General features: G+C 36.6%; 1 protein-coding gene and 1 pseudogene across 1 annotated transcript in view; both read right to left on the bottom strand.

The window, feature by feature from the left end:
* Nucleotides 1–420: 420 nt before the first annotated feature.
* On the bottom strand, nucleotides 421–2,111 carry LOC114025395 (annotated as a pseudogene).
* Nucleotides 2,112–8,141: 6,030 nt separating this feature from the next.
* Nucleotides 8,142–20,692, bottom strand: part of LDHB (lactate dehydrogenase B) — a 29,308-nt gene continuing 16,757 nt past the window's right edge. The window contains exons 5-8 of the mRNA XM_027838889.1: nucleotides 19,590–19,763; nucleotides 17,636–17,753; nucleotides 11,299–11,422; nucleotides 8,142–8,505 (exon numbers count right to left, since the gene is read on the bottom strand). Of these exons, the coding sequence (XP_027694690.1) occupies nucleotides 8,338–8,505; nucleotides 11,299–11,422; nucleotides 17,636–17,753; nucleotides 19,590–19,763 (584 nt within the window). The 3' untranslated portion in view covers nucleotides 8,142–8,337. The remainder of the gene's footprint in view (nucleotides 8,506–11,298; nucleotides 11,423–17,635; nucleotides 17,754–19,589; nucleotides 19,764–20,692) is intronic.

The raw sequence follows: 20,692 nt of genomic DNA, 5'->3' as shown, positions 1-20,692 counted from the left end.
ATGAAATATCAAAATTCAACAACTTATTGCATATTGGGGGAGGGAGGTGGGGAGTAAGGAGTTAAGGATAGCACTTAGGTTGCAAACTTGGGAAATGGCTGGAGCTAAGGTTCCAAGGAAGTAGGAATGGAGTAGTTTCTGTCAGGTAATAATCCCTTTTCTTTCTTTCTTTTTTTTTTTATAGTGCCACTTTTAAATAGATTTTATTCTCCAGGACAAGAATTGCATTTCCACTTATTTACAGTACTGACAAAGTGCAATATTATTCACTTCTCTCCCTCTGCACTCATTTAAGTATTCAGAATGCCCAGATTTGCACAGTAGCTTAAATGGTACTTTTAAACCACTACTGCCTTGGCCACAAATTTGAGTCTTCCAATTTTTGGAAAGCTGTGTGGAATGTTCTTTCTTCTGGCGTGCTTAGTCTACCTCTTCAATGGTGGGTCCAGAAGCACCTCCAGATGGGGCTGCTCCACCCCTGGGAACCCACCAGGCATGCCTCCTATGTACCCTGCACTCTGGTACAGCTTAGCAATGATGGGGTTGCAGAACTTCTCCAATTCTTTCTGCTGATGCTCAAATTCTTCCTTCTCAGCAGTCTGGTTCTTTTCCAGCCAGTTGATTATTTCATTACATTTATCAAGGATCTTCTGTTTGTCTCCATCACCAATTTTGCCTGGCAGTTTTTCATCCTTTACAGTAGCTTTCCTGTTGAAAGCATAAGATTCAAGAGAATTCTTGGAAGATACTTTGTCTCTCTGCTTCTCATCCTCAGCCTCCTAGACCATATGCTCAATGTCTTCTTTATTCAGATGACCTTTATCATTGGTGATGGTGATCTTGTTCTCCTTGCCTGTGCTCTTATCCACAGCAGAAACACTGAGGATGCCATTTGTATCAATGTCAAATGTTACTTCAATCTGAGGAACACCTGTAGGTGCTGGGGAGATTCCTGTGAGCTCAAACTTGCCAGGCAGGTTGTTGTCCTTGATCATTGCTCTCTCACCTTCATAAACCTGAATAAGCACACCAGGCTGGTTGTCTGAATAGGTGGTAAAGGTCTGTGTCTACTTAGTGGGGATGGTGGTATTACATTTGATCAGAACTGTCATAACTCCACCAGCAGTTTCAATTCCAAGGGAAAGAGGAGTGACATCCAACAGCAGCAAGTCCTGCACATTCTCAGATTTATCTCCAGACAAAATGGCAGCCTGGACAGCTGCACCTAGGCAACAGCCTCATCAGGATTGATACTTTTGTTGAGCTCCTTGCCATTGAAGAAGTCTTGCAGAAGCTTCTGGATTTTGGGGATGCGAGTGGAACCAACTACCAGAACGATGTCATGAATCTGTGATTTATCTAGCTTGTTGTCTCTTAAGACCTTTTCCACAGGCTCCATGCTATGGAAGAGATCAGCATTCAGCTCTTCAAAATAGGGTCGGATGATTGATGTATAGAAGTTGATACCTTCATAGAGGGAGTCAGTCTCAATATTGGCCTGGGTACTAGAAGAGAGGATATGCTTTGCACATTCACAAGTGGTGCACAGATGGTGAACAACCCTCTTGTTCTTATTGATGTCCTTCTTGTGCTTTTGCTTGAACTCAGCAATGAAACGGTTGACCATTCGGTTGTCAAAGTCCTCCCCACCCAAGTTGGTATCCTCAGCTGTGGACTTAACCTCAAAGATGCCATCTTCAACAGTAAGAATGGAGACATCAAAATTACCACCTTCAAGGTCAAAGATCAACACATTTCTCTCGGCACCAACCTTTTTGTCCAAGCCATAAGCAATAGCAACAGCAGTTGGCTCATTGATGATCATTCACCACCGTGAAAGGCCAGTGCTTCATGTCTGACTGGGCAACTGCATCATCAAATCTGTGACCAATCAGACATTTGGCATCAAAAACTATGTTGGTGGGGTTCATTGCAACTTGATTTTTTGCAGCATCACCTATTAAACATTCTGTGTCAGTGAAGGTCACGTAGTTTGAGGTGGTCCTGTTTCCTTGGTCATTAGCAATGATCTCCACTTTCTCATGTTGGAAGACTCCCACAGGGGAAAAAGTGGTGCCAAGATCAATGCCAACTATGGGTCCTTTTAACATGGTTGTTAGGGAGTCGGGGGTCGAAGCTGACCGCTGTGGAGGAAGAAGGGCTGCTGCTATACTGAGTAGACCCCATTTCTTTCTAAAAGAGAATGGAGACCCAGGGTGAATGTCTTTATTTCAAGATGCTAGAACTATGGAGGTAAGGAGGAAGGAGAAATCTCCTTTTCTTGCTCCTCCTCCTCTTCTTCCCCTAGGGCAAGTCCCTCTCAGAGTCTGGGTTCTTCCACCCCTGCTAGATTGTACTAGAGTCACCTTCAAACTGATTATAGAACTGTCTTTTAAGGATCTTAAAGAAGCAAGGCAAGACTCTATAAACTAATGAAGTTTCACCTTCTGATGCACTCAGAGAAAAGCGTTCACACTTTGTAAAAGGATCACCAGGTGTATATTAACATCTTAATATTGGAAATTATATAAACTGAGCTGAAGGAAAATTAAATTCCTTTTTACAGTCACAAAAGAGGTTTTAGTTCTACTGAGGAAAGGAAAAAAGGAAACAGTATATTCAGAAATGATTGTGATATAAAAACAAAAACATTAATAAAGCTTATTTTTAAAAATGAATACTAAAATCGAGATGAACTCTTAGCAGTGACTAATCTTGGCCTCAGAGAAAAGAAATACAACTCTCCTTTTGGTAGAGAAGTGGAGTGCTACAAGTTTGAAAAGCTGCATAAACTGTCAGATGTGGTCACCATGTCAGCTGTATTTTCTTAACTGGTTTTCTCTTCCTTTTTTTTAGGCAATTGGGATTAAGTGACTTGCCCAGGGTCACACAGCTAGTAAGTGTCAAGTGTTTGGCCTGAGACTGGATTTGAACTCAGGTCCTCCTGACTTCAGGGCCGGTGCTCTATCCGCTGCACCACCTAGCTGCCCCAACTGGTTTTCTTTTTTAATAGAGGAGGAAGTGTTGGGTATAAATGTTATCTGGAAAATTATTGAAATATTTTAAAAGAGAACAGATCATACAAAAATTTTTTTTTGTTAGGAGGGCAGTTATTAGACGTACAGATCAGAGGCATGAATTAGATATAGCAAGACTTTCATGCTGTCATAGACAAAATGAAGAGCTATGGGCTAGACCAATGGTGTCAAACTCAAATGGAGGTGGGGGCCACTGAAAAATAAATAAGGATCCCTGTGGACTGCATATTGACTTAGGTTTTTAAATGTAATATCTATGTTTTATTGCATTTTTTATTTATTTTGTTAACATTTGCCAATCACATTTTAATCTGATTTAGGATGCATTTGGGAGTGCTGTGGGCCCCACATTGCCAGAAGGCTGCATTTTTGATATTTCTAGTCTAGACCGTAGTATAATACAACTTTGACCTGGTTTAATATCTGATTTTAAAGAACTAGATGACCACTGGTTAGGCAATTTGTAGATAGAATTCATGTTCAGGTACAAATTGAACTACATGACTTCTGAGATCCCTCCAACCTCTAAATATTCTATGATTCTATGACATAGTAGTATTCTCAGATGAACAATGAATTTATTTTTGCGTGTCATCATATAGTTCTATTGTTCCTTAAACGTTTTTGATGTGTACACCTAGTCTCCCTACTTACAGCATAAAAATTTTTGCAACTAATGGGAAATACTTATGTAGTCAGAACAAATTGCCTTTTCTGAAACTAGGCTCTTAAAAAGACAGTACCTCAATTGATAAATGATCAAAGGATATGAACAGGCAGTTCTCAGATGAAGAAATTAAAGCCATCTATAGTCATATGAAAAAATGCTCTAAATCACTATTGATTGGAGAAATGCAAATCAAAACAACTCTGAGGTACCCACATCACACCTATCAGATTGGCCAACATGACAAAACAGAAAAATGATAAATGTTGGAAATGTGGGAAAATTGGAACACCTAATGCATTGTTGGTGGAATTGTGACATGATCCAACCATTTTGGAGAGCAATTTGGAACTATGCCCAAAGGGCTATAAAAATATGCATACTCTTTGACCCAGCAATAGCACTTCTGTGGCTGTATCCCAAAGAGATCATACAAACAGGAAAAGGACCCACATGTACAAAAATATTTACAGCAGCTCTTTTTGTGGTGGCAAAGAATTGGAAACTGAGGGGATGCCCATCAATTGGAGAATGGCTGAGCAAGTTGTGGTATATGAATGTGATGGAATACTATTGTGCTATAAGAAATGATGATCAGGTGGACTTCAGAAAACCCTGGAAAGACTTGTATGGACTGATGCTGAGTGAAGTGAGCAGAACCAGGAGAATGTTGTACACAGTAACAGCCACATTGTTCAATGACTAACTTTGATAGACTTAGTCCTTCTCAGCAATGCAAGGATCTAAGACATCTCCAAAAGTCTGATGAAAAATGCTATCCACATCCAAAGAAAGACCTACGGGGTTTGAATGCAGATCAAAGCATACTATTTGCTCTTTTTTTTTCTGGTTTTATTTTGTTTCCTCTTTCTTGTGGTTCCTCCTATTGATTCTAAATCTTCCTTACAACATGACTAATATGAAAATATATTTAATAGGAATGTATATGTATAACCTATATCAGATTGCATGCCATCTTGGGGAAGGAGGTGGGAAGGAAGGGAAAGAAAAATTTATAACTCAAAAGCTTATGGAAGTGATTGTTGATAACTCAAAATAAATTAATAAAAAAAACAAACAAAAAAAGACTAATCATTTCTATAACCTCTAAAGACAGACTATTTTGAAACAGGAATTACACCTCTTATAATCTTGATTTAGTTGTCATAATTTGAATTCTTTGTGCAATAGGCAGTTTTTCCTTCACACTATCTCTTATAGGACTAGGCATGTAGCAGGTGCTCTATATAAATTTGTTGAATTTAAATTGAAATTCTACAATATATTTTAAAAGCTTTATGCCTGAGTTATAGTCCTATATACTATGGTTATAGCAGTGGTCAAATATTCAGTGCCATCCTGCTGATACTATTCCTAGCTTTCCCTATAAAATACTTTAATAAATACGTTGTAGAGAAAGTAACAAATGAAAATAGACCATTATTTGCATGCTTCTTTGAAAAGGGGTATCAGACTGCATGCCTAATCATTGTATGTTGTTCCTTGCTAACATAAATAATGACACACATAAAACCAACCAAGTTTAGACTACATTATCTAGATCTCTACCTGAGGACTATTAGATCAGTGACTGTACAGGCTATATGCCAAAGTTAAACCAGGAGGTAGGTAAGCATTCTTTTCACTACAGAAATTTAATAAGGGAGGAACAATATGCCCTACCAGACACGTGACCCCTCAAAGTTTTACTGAGTCCAGATGTTTTCTGGTAACTAATTTTCAGACTCTCTTCCTCTGTAGCACGTGGATCACACAACACTTACTCCTTACCTGCTTTCTTGATAGTAACCAAAATACTTACATGAAGAAATAGCAGTTGTTAATTGCTTGAATGGAAAGTAGGTTTGCTTTTTTCTAGTTTCCATAAAGGTCTTGAGAAGTTATAGGATTCCCTTATTTCAAGTTTATCAGCATTATTTGAAGACAATAAGTGATTAATAAATATTTGTATCACTTCAATGCTGAAATTTCATGTCACAATGATTTCATAAGTTTTAGGGCTAATCTCCTTTTGGGGGTAAATTAATCCAGTTTCATGTATAATTATGGCATAATTCCTTTAGGGAATACTTGGTAGAGTATGTGATACTGCACATAACTGAAAATTTGAGTGTATGAAGAATTCTTATTTCCTTATTTCTGTCAATATCACATTCTCCAAACACTAAGGTTCAAAATCTTGGAATTATTCTTGACTCCTTCAACTGTGAAATCCAGCATTCACCAAATCCTGGTGTTTATTCATCCACTTAACTCTCCTGCTGAATTTGGAGTTATGGGAACTCAATTGGAATCCCAGATCTGACATTTTCATTTAGGTGTCACTTGTTAATCCCTGAGGTTTTTTCAAGTTCTAGAGTTCTATGTTATTTTTTTTCCCTATGATCCTAATTATCTCTGTAAAGACATGAATTATACTATGGAGTGAAAGAGTCTTCTGGTTGACTGAGGAATCAGAAGAACTGATGATGCTGTAAAGGAACTGAACATGCATATAAAACGCTTTAAGCAGGCTATTCCTTGCTCTCTTCCTTGGCAGAATGAGGAAGATTGCTAAGAGCTGCTGGCGAGGGCAGAGGAATGTTCTTTTTCTACCCGAGGTTATGTATGATGTATGTGTGAATGGATTGCTGATCTTGGGTGAATGAATATCCAGAAATGGAAGACTTTAACTTTGAAGAGCCTCTCAGCAAAGGGAGTCAGTAGCAATGACCACCAGAACCAGTACAGCAGCCAAGTGACCTCCTTGACCCATTTCAGCAGTGAATTGACCTATTAGCTGAGATTATCCTATTCTGAAAAGAGCCAGCCCAGCTCAGCAAAGTACTGACCCATCCAATGAAGACATTAGTCCCCGTAGTGAACTTAATGGAGACTCCTTAAAGGGAGAAAAGGCTCATAGGGCCACAGATTGTGAAACATCTCCTATATCTTGGATCCTACAACTTGGAGGGTCCCGAAACCCTCCTTCCTATGCTGAACTGATGGGCTACAATCTGCCTCCTTTGGGACACAATTTTGCCTGGCTTACCAATGTCTCCATATGGTATGAGGGAGGCTGAAGTAGCAACTGAACTTCAGTAGCTACTAATCTGGATAGAAGATATAACCTAGAGAATTGAGGTTCTGGCAAGTCCTTCCACAGGGCTGAGCTCCTGGATATGAGGCTGACATATTAGAGAAGCATGGGGATGAGGCAGAGAAGATCTCCATCTGAACTGATTCCAGGGCAGTAGCTATGGATCTGGTTAAGTGGTCTGAAACCTTGAAAGAACAGGACTGAATAATCTTTTGAGGCCAGAACCAATGGGAAAATTTTTCTAATACCTACTGCATACAATTATTTGTGGGTCATGTCAGTAACCACCAGCGACACGATTTGCTCTATGCAGAACTGAACTGGAACCATCACAAGAACAGTAGAGGCAATGGAATGGGTCCATTGCCAATCTAGACACGGGGTGGTGATGTCATGTGGTGCCAGGTAAAGGACCTTATGGTCCCAGTCCCCTTAAGGTTGAGGCAGCTATTCCAGTCCATCTGGACTCCTTGCGATTAGATAACACCCATACTTTTCTTGTTGTTATTGTAATTATTGTTGTGTTGTTATCATCTAATCCTCATTCCAAATTAGTAATCAGACTTATTGGAGGCTAAAGGACCCTGTTTGTGTGAAGAAACACCTAATTACTCTGGAAAACAAGGGGCTTAGGTTAGTTTAAATAGTAAGCTATCCAATGACAGTCCCTTGTGCTCTACAGTGCTTATCCAGTCAGTCCTTCCCAACTGTTCTTCCTTCACCTCCCCCAAACCCCAGCTAAAAGGACCCCCTCCTGCCAAAAAAAAGTAAAGGGCCAAATTTGCATAATACAGCAGGCTTCTTTCTTTGTGATATCTTCAATTTGCCTTGAGGTTGATGTAGCCAAAGTGCCAGGTACCAAAAATTTTGTGTTTTGGTCTATCTAGCAAACAAGCAATAATTCACCCTCTATCCCCACCATCCCTTCTCTCAGTCACAGATTTCTTCCTCACTGCCACAACTCTATACTTCTTTTTGGCTTTGAAGATAGTCAAAGAGAAATTAGGTCTTAACATTGTAATAGAGGGCCAATCCAACAAGATTTTTTTTTGGTAAGGTTCTGATGAAGCATGTTTCCACCTCAACACTATTTTCATTTCTTTGTGAAATATGAATTACATTCCAGTTCCATCAGACAAAGCAATATTTGGCAAAAATATGAGCAGTGAATAGCACTAAAAACACAATTTGCTGTAAAGAAAAAAAAAAGCAAAACCAAACTCTCTGGAGACAGATTATTTAGCCTAGCAATTACAACTGTATTTTTTTTAATCATAGCATTACATTAAAAAGAAAAAAGCTATTTATACAACCAGAAATATTAAAAGAACGTATCTTGGGGAAGAAAGCACACTTCAGTAGTTTATTTATTGGTTCATAGGTTCATATAGCAAGCCTTTTAATCATACACTTTGATTCTGTGGCCAGAGTTGAATTCAAAAGAAAAATTCTATCCACCAAAATGGCTAATTACTAAGTGGGCACAGAGATTCATATCATGTTGATTGGGTTTCTACAGAATCTTATGAATGTTACAGGTCTTTCAGGTCTTTTTGGATGTCCCACAAGGTATCAGCACTCTTCTTGAGTTGAGCTACCTCCTCATCTTTCAGCTTCTGGTTGATAACGCCGGTTAGTCCTCGGACATTCAGAATGCATGGAAGGCTGAGGAATACTTCATTCTCAATGCCGTACATCCCCTTTTGTAAACAAATAGTATCTATTAGTGTAAGAAAGACATAAAACTATAAAGAATTTTAAATATTTTCAAAGGAGTAAGTTCAAAAATTGAACCAACACTGTTTCATTCATGTATTTCGATAGAAGAACAGGCATTTGGGTTACTGGGAACTAGATCAAGACACAGAAATCCTTTCCTCATCAAAAGTTCTTTAAGAACACAAACCTACAATAATAAGCTTAGAGTCAGAGGCCTTACTTTCAAATTCTAGCTATTCAAATACTGCTTGTGTGACCTTGAGCAAATTTCAGTTCCTCATTTTTAAAACAAGGACTAGGAAACCTCTAAACTTCCTTTCAGCTCTAAATCGGTAATCCTCTCTTAGTACTGAATTTGGCTATGCGTTAAAAATTGTATCCCACCTGTCCCATGAGGATAAAAATTGAATTTGACTTAATTATACTGAAGACTTAGAGACCAGATTTTCCTGAAATCTCTCCAACAGAGTGGTGGTGTTTTATACATAGGAATGGGCAGACAGGCAAATCAAATTACTTCCCAGTGTTGGGAAATATGCCTAAAATCTTTCTTTGATTACTATATTCATAGAGTTGCATATTTTCTCCGTGACTAGCCTATCTATGGGGAAACATAGAACCAATGTGTGCAAGCAATAAAAACTTTTTGTCACAGAATCCTGGAGTTGAAGAGACCTTAGAAAGTAGAGATCACACTGGACAACTACTATACCTTAGAGAGTTCAATCTCCCTTTGCTTCCAAATAAGGAAAGAAAAAAGGTCAAGTGAACAACCCAGAAAACTGCTACAGTATTTCAAAATCAAAGCTAATGTTTCTAATAAGTACACCATTCCATGATTATACTGATATTAAGGGCAAAAAACTCTTACTAAAGTTTAGCATATTTTCTAATAGAAAGCTATTCAATATTAGCAACGGGTGAATTAATTTGCTTGAGTTTTTTTTTGTCTTTGCTATGGGTTTTACTAGGCAAGTGGGCAAGCAGCAAAAACAATATGTGTAGGGCTAAAATGGTGATGGTTCCATTTAAAAATTTTAATTATGGAAATATGATTGACTTGCTATGACTTGATTAGCACCACTAGAGTCTATGACTTAGTTCAGTGGTTCCCAAATATTTTTAGTCTCAAGACCCCTTTTACATTCTTAAAAATGACTAAGAACCCCTTAACAAACTCTTGTTTACATGAGTTATATCTATTGATATTTTCTGTATTAGAAATTAAGATATTTCTCTTAGTATTTTTATGAAAACAGTTAGTTGTAATCTCATGGATCCCTTTAATGGGTTCCAACTGTCACCAGGGATCCCAGGTCTACACTTAAGAGAACCACTGGCTTAGTATACTAGTTCTAGGAAGCTATCTGAGATATAAAGAAATTAACTGATTTGCCCAGGGTCACAATCCTGTTGTTAGAAGTAGAATTTGAATCCAGGTCTTCTTGATTCAGAAGCCTCCATTATGGCACACTGTTTCTTTCTAAAATATGCACACCAATAAATAATGCAAATGATATTGCCAAATTTAATTTAAGTCTATCCGTACATTTTGTTTTCCAAGTTCAAGTAATTTTTGTTTTACAAGATTTTTGCAAAGCTCCATTAGTCAAAATAATTACTGAATATGAAAAAAGGCTAATTTATTATGCTAAGAAAAATTGGTAGAGCCAAAAGAACAAGCTACACAAAGACTACAATGTAAATGAAAAGACCACTAAAAGGAAGCCAAACTCTGAGTAACTAGAAAACTAAAAATGGCCCGAGAGAATATGCAATGAAATAAACACCCCTCTTCTCACTGGAGAGGCTACTAGGATAGAATATTGCATACATTGTTGTTGTGGTCATTGTATCCATTACTTTTTGCTTAACTGTTTATCTTTGTTACAAGGAAGAATTCAGTTCCAGGGCAGAGTGGAGAAGGTGGGTTTGGGGGAGGTATATCCAGAAATGATTAAGATGTAAAAATAAAGGGCATCAATTAAACTTAAAAAAGAAAAAAACTATGTCTACTAAATCCAGCAAATATTACTGTCCACCATGTCCTATTATGTTATAAAAAGCATATAATAAAGCAATTGTACAAATACAAGCTAATAAGAAATACAAAAATGATAAGATTAGCCACTTGCAGAAATAAACCACTTTAAAAGATCATTTTGTAAATGAATTGCTGATAACATTGAGGTATTGGCCTAATATCTAGAAAAAGGAACACTTCAAAGTAAGAATTTGTCAGGGTTTACTATTACTATTCAGGAAAAACAGTACACTGACTAGCTGATAGGCTTATCAAAATAGGTAAATTAGGAACTCAGATTTATGACACTATTTACTTCATTCATCTGACTTCCTTCATTCTGACTCTATACTCAAATGATCTGATAATATTTTGGTTTCACTGAAAGGTTTTTTTTTTAAAGAAAGGGAAGGCACAGACCAACTGGCACAAGCCTTCTGGTCCATGTGAGTTACATCTTTCAGTATAAATTGGCATAATGAACTTATGAGTCTTTTTGAAATTTGATTGTTGTGATTATCTTTGGATGAAGTGATTAAAATCAAGTGAATATGTGAATCTAAGGACCAGATCCTGGATACCTGATGACAACCTCCATTCCCTACCCAACCCCCTGTCTATCACTCTCCCACCATAATAAATAAACCCTGTGAGGATCTGCCTGAGAATTCAGATGATTATTGTCCTTATTAAACATTTCTTAACAGAAAGGAGTAAAATAACATGTTATTTCTCTACAAGTTTTTCTTACCTTCACCATAGTGGACACTGGATGAATCCTGGATAGATTTTTTAACATGGTCTCAATTAGATCGGCAACACTTAATCCAATAGCCCAGTTAGTGTATCCTTTAAGTTTGATCACTTCGTAGGCACTAAAACATAATGAAAAAGAGCATTGAAATAAAATTAAAATATTCCTTAAAATGCAACCTCACATTGCATTATGGTTAGGCTCAGTTGGCAGCATGCCAACATACCAGAAGACAGAACTGCCTTCTCCCCCTACTTCAGTCTTTTTTACAAAGGATGTCTCTCTGGGTAGAGCAGAGGGAAGTATATGTTTGGAAATGAAAGTTATCTAAAAAACAAAAGTTGTCAATATGTTTTAAATAAAGATGTACCCAGAGAGTTTAACAATTTTGAGTCATGAAATTAATAATTTAAAAATTACAAATAGCTTAACTTCTTGCACAATTATAAATAGTTTGGTCAAGAATAATTTCACAGTGGTTCAAAAAGCAAGACCAGACAAGGGAAACAAAACTGAGTTTTGGAGCCATAGGGCTGAGCTGCAAATGCCAGCTCTGCCCAGCTCACTTCTGTGACCTTGGGCAATTTGCTTAACTTCTCTGAGCCTTAGTTTTCTCACTTGTAAAATGAAATGGTTGGACTAGATGACTACTAATATCTCACCCAGCTCTCAGTCTATAATCTCATATAACTCCTTAACTTTTTAGAATGTTAAAAAAAAAAAGCCACTCAAAAAGTAAGGTAAAATAGTGGTGAAATAATCACTACAAATCAGATTCATATACATAAATACCCAAATAGTCATATGTTCAAGAAAGGATAAGAAGAATGGTAGGCACATTTTTCCCCCAAATAGAATGAATATTTCCTTTTCTTGAGTCAAAGACCTCATTTGAATTAGGCATGTTTGAAACAGTTTTGAGCAAGTTGAAATCTTGCCTGACAATTTTCAGTCATTGTGATCTATGCCACAAAAATGTAGTGGAGAATTTCAAAATCAAAGGTAGAAAGGAAAGCATGGTGGAGGAGAAAGAATGGTGGGGGTCAAAACATCCAGATTCCAGTCCTGTTATTATTTAGGTTGGGACCGTCAGAAAATCAATCTCCCTGTGCCTCAGTTCCCTTACCTATAAAATGAGGTCAAATAAAATGTCCCTAAAATATCACCAAATTTCTAAGGATATAGGCCATAGTAATATGGATTTGTTGACTTGGTTATCATAATTCCATACAAAAAAAATCTAATTAAAGGAATGTTTTTTTTCATTGCCATCTTATGTAACTGAAAACGTAAACCTTACTGTATGGCAAACACAAGTGCAAAGGGCTACAAAAGAAATGACATTATTTGAGATTGAGGAAGCAAACAATTTCAATACCTTCAAACAATCAAAACAGGAACTTATCCCTGCCTATGCCTAACCTAAACCAATCAATCACTCTTTACTTGTCCAAAGAATATCATTACTAAGTACATTATTAGAACTTAACAAAGTGCTTAGAATCAAAATCACAGAATTTCCTTTTTCAAAGGACCTCAGAGGTCATTAAATCCAATCCATAAATTAACAAAATCCCTTTTACAACATATCTGATGATACAGCCTTTGCTTGAAGCTGACCATTGAAGGTGAACCCTTATGTTCCCAGGCAAACCATGTATCTTTTGGATAGCTATAATGCTTAGAAAAATTTCCCCTTATATCAAGCCTAAATTTCAGTCTTTACAACTTCCACACATTATACCTAGTGCTATTCTCTGGGGCCAAGCAGAACAAATCTCTAATGCAATCCCTCTTTCAGATGATAGCCTTTCAAATATTTGAAGAGAGCTATAACAGCTGCCTCCATCTCTTCTGTCCTCTTGGCCAGTTTTCCTTTCTCCAGACTAAAAATCCCCAGAGTCCTCAAATGATCCTCATATGACATAATTTGGAGTCACTCCAGTATCACCACCCTAGTTGCTCTCCTCTGAACATTCTCCAGGTTATCAGCATCCTTCCTGCAGAACTGAACCAACCAATCAGTCCTTCAACTGAACAGCAAACATTCATTGAGTTGTGCTAGGTATAAAAACAAAATAAATAGAAAGGACAGTTCCAGGCCTCAGGGAGTTGGCATTTTACTAATCTGACCAGGATGGAGTTCACATAGCCTAAGCTATTACTCACTTTTCTCATCCTGTACACTATGCTTCTCTTAAAGCTGCCTAAGATTATACTAAGTATTTGGGGCTGCGTATCACTGTAGATTGGCCTTCAAGCCCACCAAACTCCAAAAATCTTGTTCAAAATGCTGCCACTGTACTATCCCTATCTTTCCCCCCCATTAGCACGAGTGACTGTCAAATGCTTTGCTAAAATATTCGACAATTCCACCGATAGTCTTACCCCACTCTACCAGCTTAATAAGGAAATGAAGTTAGCCTGACATAAACTGATCTTGACAAAGTCCTGCTGGCTCTTTGTGATCACTGCTTCCTTTTCTAGACATGAACTAATGATCCTTTTAGCAAAATACTCCGAAGTATTAACTTTAATTGAAGCCAAAATTATTGGACCATAGTTTGTAGACTCCATTCTCTTCCTTTTGAAAATCAGGACACCAGGACAAGTGTCATGGTCTGTCTCCTATTCTCCATGATTTTGTGGTTTATTTTTAAAGAATGAATATTACTCAAAAGAAACATGCAAAAATTGTAATCTTACAGACACACTTTAATCACTATGAGAAAAATTGCAGCATCTATTGGTGTACGAAAGTCACATGTTTTGAGAATCATTCAAGATCATAATGAACAGGATCAGTCCCACTGAAGTACAAAGGAAAGATGTCAAAGAAATGAAAACCAATGCCAAGAACTGAAAGGCCACTGCTGAAAAACAGCCTTTTTCATCCTCCAAGAACAAGCACAGACCTTTAGAAAGACCTGGAAACTAGAGGGGTTTATATTGATTCCTTTAGAGAATGGTGTGGGCTTCCTGAAGTTGGAAAAACATCAGGACTGGTTTACAACAACAGCTGCTAACTGTTACTATGAAGAAAAAACACTGGCCACAGGACAAGACAATACAAATTAGAATTTTGGGAAAGGGGAGTTTTTATCGGTGAAACTCCTTTTCATTCAAGGGTCTATTAAAACTGTCAAAAAAAAAAAGTCTAGATGAGCCTGCAAGATCTGGGAATCTTAAATACACTGTAAAACATCCACCCTAAATACATTTTGGGATTTTTTTTTTTTACTTTCAGTGGGCCTGGAAGTCTTATTCTTAATGATGATAATGAACTCTGATAAATATATTCATATACTTAGAGGCAAATTTGTCTAAATTACAGAAATTCCCAAATGGAGATGTAATATTGTAACATAATCTTATACTATGCTACATTTAACAAAAGGATTAAGAAATTTGTCAAAAAGAAGGCTCAGTGGCTTGGGAACTCACCTTATTTAAACTCTATTGAAAATATGCACTACAATCAAGGCTAGATTTGAAAAAATGGTCTGTATCATAAGTACCTTCAATATCTAATATAAAGATGTTTAAGTTTCATGATGAAGAATTAAACAGAGGTCAAGATCTTGCGAATTCAAATGCCAAATTGTGTAAAACAAGTAACTGCAGTAAAAGGGGGATATGTTGCATGAAATGTTGTCAACTTTATTGTTCATGGAAATAAAGTTAATTTTTGCCAAGACTTTTCACACAAGAACAACTGATAGAGAAATGAACTTTTGCTGCAATAGAGAGGTTGGAACTATGAATGTGAAATGCTGTATATACTGTTAGATGTAGTTTCTGTGTGAATTGCATTTACTTTGTTTTGCTTAAAAGCTTTTCTTTGTTATAAGAAAAGGTTAAATGTGGATGGGAAAAGTGTTAGTATAAATATAAAAGGCAACAATCAAACTTCAAAAAACTTATCCATCCTCTCAAAGGACCATTTGGAATGTTTTCTCCTACTTTCAGCTACATTGTCAAACTATACTTGGCATTCCTTTACTTTTTTAATCACACATTCTAAGATGAAGAATCATTTCCTTACAAAGTGCCTACATTTCTATTCCAGTAACCAGCTCTTCCTTGTTAATAAGAATCAGATCTAAGACAGAAGCTCCCCCTTATTGATTTCTTCAACTTTTTAACAATAAAATTATCAGGGCAAGTCAATAAATGATTAGTTGTTCTACTTTGGCAGAGAAGGCTCCTTCAGATATCCAGATTGTTTAAGTCTCCCATAGTACCATGTCATACCTCTGGGCCAGGCCTGTAATCATTTTATAATACTTTTTATTTATTTCTTCTTTATTTACAGGTGTTCCATATTATATTTCCTACTGTACTGTTTCTGTCTCTTCCTCTATTCATTGTTACCTCCCACACTATTATCACACTACCCCCATATGGTTCCTGGATTTCCTTATGAGGGTATATACTATCTTGATATAAAATGCTATTACCACCACCTCAACCCTGACTTTTATCTATCCAATTCCTTTTAATATATGCTAAAGGCATTCATATATATCTACCCATTCACAGGATTAAGTATAGAGTAAGTGACATCCCATGAGATCAACTTTTCCTCCTTGTCAGGATATATACTTCATCTTGCTTAGTATTCATCCTATTCGTATTTGTAAATAGAGACCTGAGGTCATTTTTATTGCTAGATCCTTCCTTGGATTTTGTCTCCTGTGAATTTCTGAATATTTGAAAATACCACCTGTGCCCCTAATAACTTCAGTACTTAGACTTCAAAGTATTTAGCAATGCTTTTTAGCAGTATCACTTATGACCCAATTAATTATCAGAACTGAGAAATGGTCATTAAGTTTCACAAATTTCAGAACATTTTCTAGTACATCATGGATGCAGGGCCCAAGAAGTCAGCAGGTCTATTATAAGGTTGACAAATAGCCTGCCTCAGAACCCCTCATCAGGCAGTCAACCACTGCTACTTGTCCCTTTTTCCTTTGACCCATACTGGATATTTTCATCTAACAGAATTTGTGGATATACATCACCATTCACCGGAAAACAAAGCAGTTGCTTCCTTCTCAGAAGGCTCAGATCTCTTCCCTTTGGGAAGAGCCTGTTCCCTGTTACTTAGGTTCAAGTATTCAATGATCTCTCTTCTTCCCTTTTTCCTCTATGTGACATTCCTCCACCTGCCAATCTCCTGACACAAGTTAAAAATCCCATTTATTCAAATAATTTTTCTTTTTTGTTAACAGTGAAGCCTTTCTTATATTTTTAAAGGAATACTTCATTCTCATCCGCTCATTCATTGAACTCTTTTAAGTTTCTCTTTTAGGAGAGAATACAATCTTCACTTTGAGCATATATGAATCACTTGGCCATGGCAAAAATAGAAACATCATCATCATCTTTATCATAGTTAACATTTATGTAGCACTTACTATGTGCAGGATGCTGTGTTAAGCATTTACAACTATTATCTCATTTGATCCTCCCAATAACCCTGGTAGGTGCTATTATTATCTCGATTTTGCAGAAGAGGAAGCTGAGGCAAACAGAGGTTAAATAACTTGCCCAGGGTCATCTAGCTGGTAAAGGTCTGAGGTGGGATTTGAACTCAGGTTTTCCTGACTCCAGGCACATCATTCTATCCATAGTATCACTAAGCTGCATTATTATAAAATGTCACTACAAAGTTATCTCTGATCTCCATACTTTTTGGAAATGAAAGCCTCACTCGGTTGGGGTTTTTTTAAGCCTAGACAATCAACAAAACAATAAACCAAGCCCTGATTTGTAACATTTGCCAATTTCCAAGTTGTAAATGCTCAGATTGAAAAATTAACAATCAGCTCTTGCAAGCCAGTATAAGCTAGCTCCAGCATACCCCTAGAAGGAACCAAATACATCATCTTGTCCCATTCCCTAATTGAATACATAAGGAAAGGTAAACATAGAAAAGTGAGGTAATTTACTCAAGCATGACTCCTAATCTAGTGGTGCTTGCAGTATTTCTCACTTGTTAAAAGAATTCCACAAGAAAGGCAATGTTTGATTTTACCATATAGCCCGTCCATTACAGGTTTCATTAAACAGTGCAAGTGCTTTCAGTCTTATCTCATTAGCTGCATAGAGTGACAAGACAGATGCCAATTTGGTGGGTGTGAAGTGGTACCTCAAAATTGTTTCAATGGATAGTTTATAATCTCCTATCCAACTCTGTATCTATCATATATGCTTATGGCTCTGATTAGTTGAGAAGACAACCAAAATAACTATACAATTCTACCCAGTGGGCAGGTAATGAACAATAGAATTGAGGAACCATAGGGAACTACCATTATTGACTGACCTTTCAATCACCAGCTTATGAACTTCCTTCCAGTTCTCACTGTCATTGTCAGTTCCCATTTCTGGATTCAGCTCTTGGAGGGAAACACCTGCCACATTCACTCCACTCCACACAGCCACTGCATGAAAAAGAAAGAAAAAATATTCTCTACCTGGGGAGTTTAAGAAGAAAGTATTTCTTATTTTAATTTCTCCAACTTTACCTTTTAGGTAAGTTATGACTATGCACTGAAGCTGAGATCTAATGACATAATGATAGCCCTTAGAGCTACAGTGGAGATTCTGAAGGAGTTCATTATTTTATATTTTAAAAAATTTTATGACTCACCTTTAATATTCAAAATTTTTCAACCAAGTGGCTGTCCCAAATTTAAGGTTGTTTTCAGTTCAAAAGCAAACACGAAATCCTTCAGATTACTTTGTAGAAAGTTCATGAAGAGAATCAGGAAAACTGCTAGCTTAGTCTAAACTTTTGTTCTGAAGGCTTTTGAACCCTCTTCTCCATCAAAGCTTAGATGACAGAAGTTGAGGATGCTATGTTTAGTTCATTTGCCTCCTCCCTGGAGTGGACATCAGAAACATTTGACTGGGGTTCAGATAATTATCACTTACGTCTAAGCCCATTAATAGTCTAATCTAGCGTGGACCTGAGTGAAAACTCTGAGGAGACTGTAAGGGCCTAGAATGGACTATCTGTGGGTCTGAACTTACATATTCAGACTATGAAGTTCCTGGAGTTATAACTAGGGGTACAGAGATAGGCAAAGAACGATCTTACCTACTAGAGGCCATAACAATGGTCTCTTTAGTCCAGTATATGCTCTTGCTTTCCCAGCATATTATAAACTGATCTGAATGTTTCGCTCTGCCCTTCCTTGTAGAGTCAAACTGTTGTTGTCATTTTAAATAAAATAATCATGTCATTAAGATGTTTTTTGCTCTCTAACTCTGCTTCATCATAAGGCATATGGACAAGGAATTAAAATGCATAGAGAGTAGCATGTATTAATTTCAAGGGAAGTTTTACATTATCTCTGTCACTGAAATTAGTGAAACCTTTACCTGTATTTAGGAAAAAACTAGACATTTATTAACCAGTAACATTCCAATGAATGAATACTAAAATCATATAATATTATTGGTCACCTCAATCTTTTGTGACAGATATACAGACCTGATAGATGACTATTCAAATTTATTGAATATTATTTATTATATTATAATGTTATATATTATTATTATCATCAAATATTTGTTGATATTCCCAAAAATCTATGCAGTAATTTTTTTTTGGAATGACAAAAATTAGTATTAACTTAAATTTCATTTGTCAAATTAAATCTCCATTTAGTTCCACAAAGACTTGATGGTTTGGACAGTAACTACATTGAAACATTTAGAACGGCTTTTTATCTACTTAACAAAAATTTTTAAATGCCATCAAAGCATAACATGCTACTAGTTCAATCCCTTTATACTGTCTAATCTGTACCCATATTCTCTTTTAATTAAATTTCTAATGAAAATACTCCATTGATATTTCCAGGTATATATTTGCAGTATTGCTCAAACACTTTAGAGTAAATGAATGATATTATATACCAGTAAGAGCAGGGTGTACATTAGTCTACAGGAAAGGATTGTAGAAAAAAGTTTTTTATTTCTATTGATAGATTAATACAATGTTCCTCAATCACTTTGTAAAGAATGAATACACTCCATTCCAAATGGCTTTCAGACACTTTATATAGTAATAAAGGTTTCATATTATTCTTTATCTTCATGTAGACTACTGACACATGAGATTTCTTACTTAACATTCCCTCCCACCCACTTACAGTTGAGGATGGGGGAGGTTAAAAGTCACTCTGTGAAATAAACGTAGACCGTTTGTCAGTCTTTATCTTTAAACCTTGCCTTAATACCATAAGAAAACAAAAGCTTTTTTTCTTTACCACTTGAGTCCCCATGTTCTCCAAGGATCCAGCCATGGCAGCTGCTTGGATGGATGCCAAGCTTTTCAGACATAAGATAGCGGAATCTGGCAGAATCCAGATTGCATCCACTACCAATCACCCGGTGCTTTGGCAGGCCACTCAGTTTCCAGGTGACATAGGTCAAGATATCCACTGAGAATAAAACAATGTCATAAGTGAACAAGAATTATATTCACGATTAGTTCATTGTCATGCCCACCCCCAAAAGTGAAAAATGGCCACAAAGGCCTAAGTAACATATCTTATGCTTTTTGACCTTTACACTGTTGCTCACACTGTTCATAAGGAGAATGTCCTTCCTTCATTTACTTTCTCCTCACTCAGTGAATTAGTATCCATCCTTTGAAACTCAACTCAAACATTACTCTTACAGGTAGTCTTCCTTGATTTATGTCCCCATGACCTTCCAAGTTGGTGATTGCTTCTTTTTCTCTCTCAAATTCATTTTACATCTTTCTGATGCACTCACCATGTATTATTTTGCAATTATTTATGCATTATGTGCATGTTTGCATTATGGGACACACGCATATTTTCATATTCCCCTAAAAGACTCTAAACACCCCAAAAGCAGGCACAGGGCTTTACCTAATCTTTGGATCTCCTTCAAAGTTTAGTACAATGCATTTTACACAGTACATTCTTAAAAATGTATTTAAGTGTTTTGTTGACCTCAGTGTGAAAATATTAGAGAAGGACAAGGCTCTTAAGAGAAAACTTTTCCATATATTTGGAATAAGATGAAAAATGAATATGTATAGACGTGATGTTAAAAAGAAAAGCGCATCAATAAAAAAAGTTTTTAAATAAAAAAAAAGTAAAATTCACCTCCTTTATCTCTTTTCAGAAGTTTGTAGCAGATATGAACATGAAATTCATTGTGTTCCTCATGACAAAAGAACAAGATCAATAACTGAAATGACTTGTTACCAATTAAGGTTGGGGCATTCTAATGTTTTCTTATATATCCCATTCCACACATTTCTTTGGGGAAGGGGGGATATTTAAAGGTGTGAATGGTCAATAAAAATATATCTGGGCTAAGAGATGAACTCTTTTAT

The sequence above is a fragment of the Vombatus ursinus genome, unplaced genomic scaffold, assembly GCF_900497805.2.
Source record: "Vombatus ursinus unplaced genomic scaffold, bare-nosed wombat genome assembly UNPS02014830.1, whole genome shotgun sequence".
In the NCBI taxonomy this organism is placed as follows: domain Eukaryota; kingdom Metazoa; phylum Chordata; class Mammalia; order Diprotodontia; family Vombatidae; genus Vombatus; species Vombatus ursinus.
Note: the sequence above shows the minus strand (reverse complement) of the source record. Positions and strands in the feature narration are given on the sequence as shown.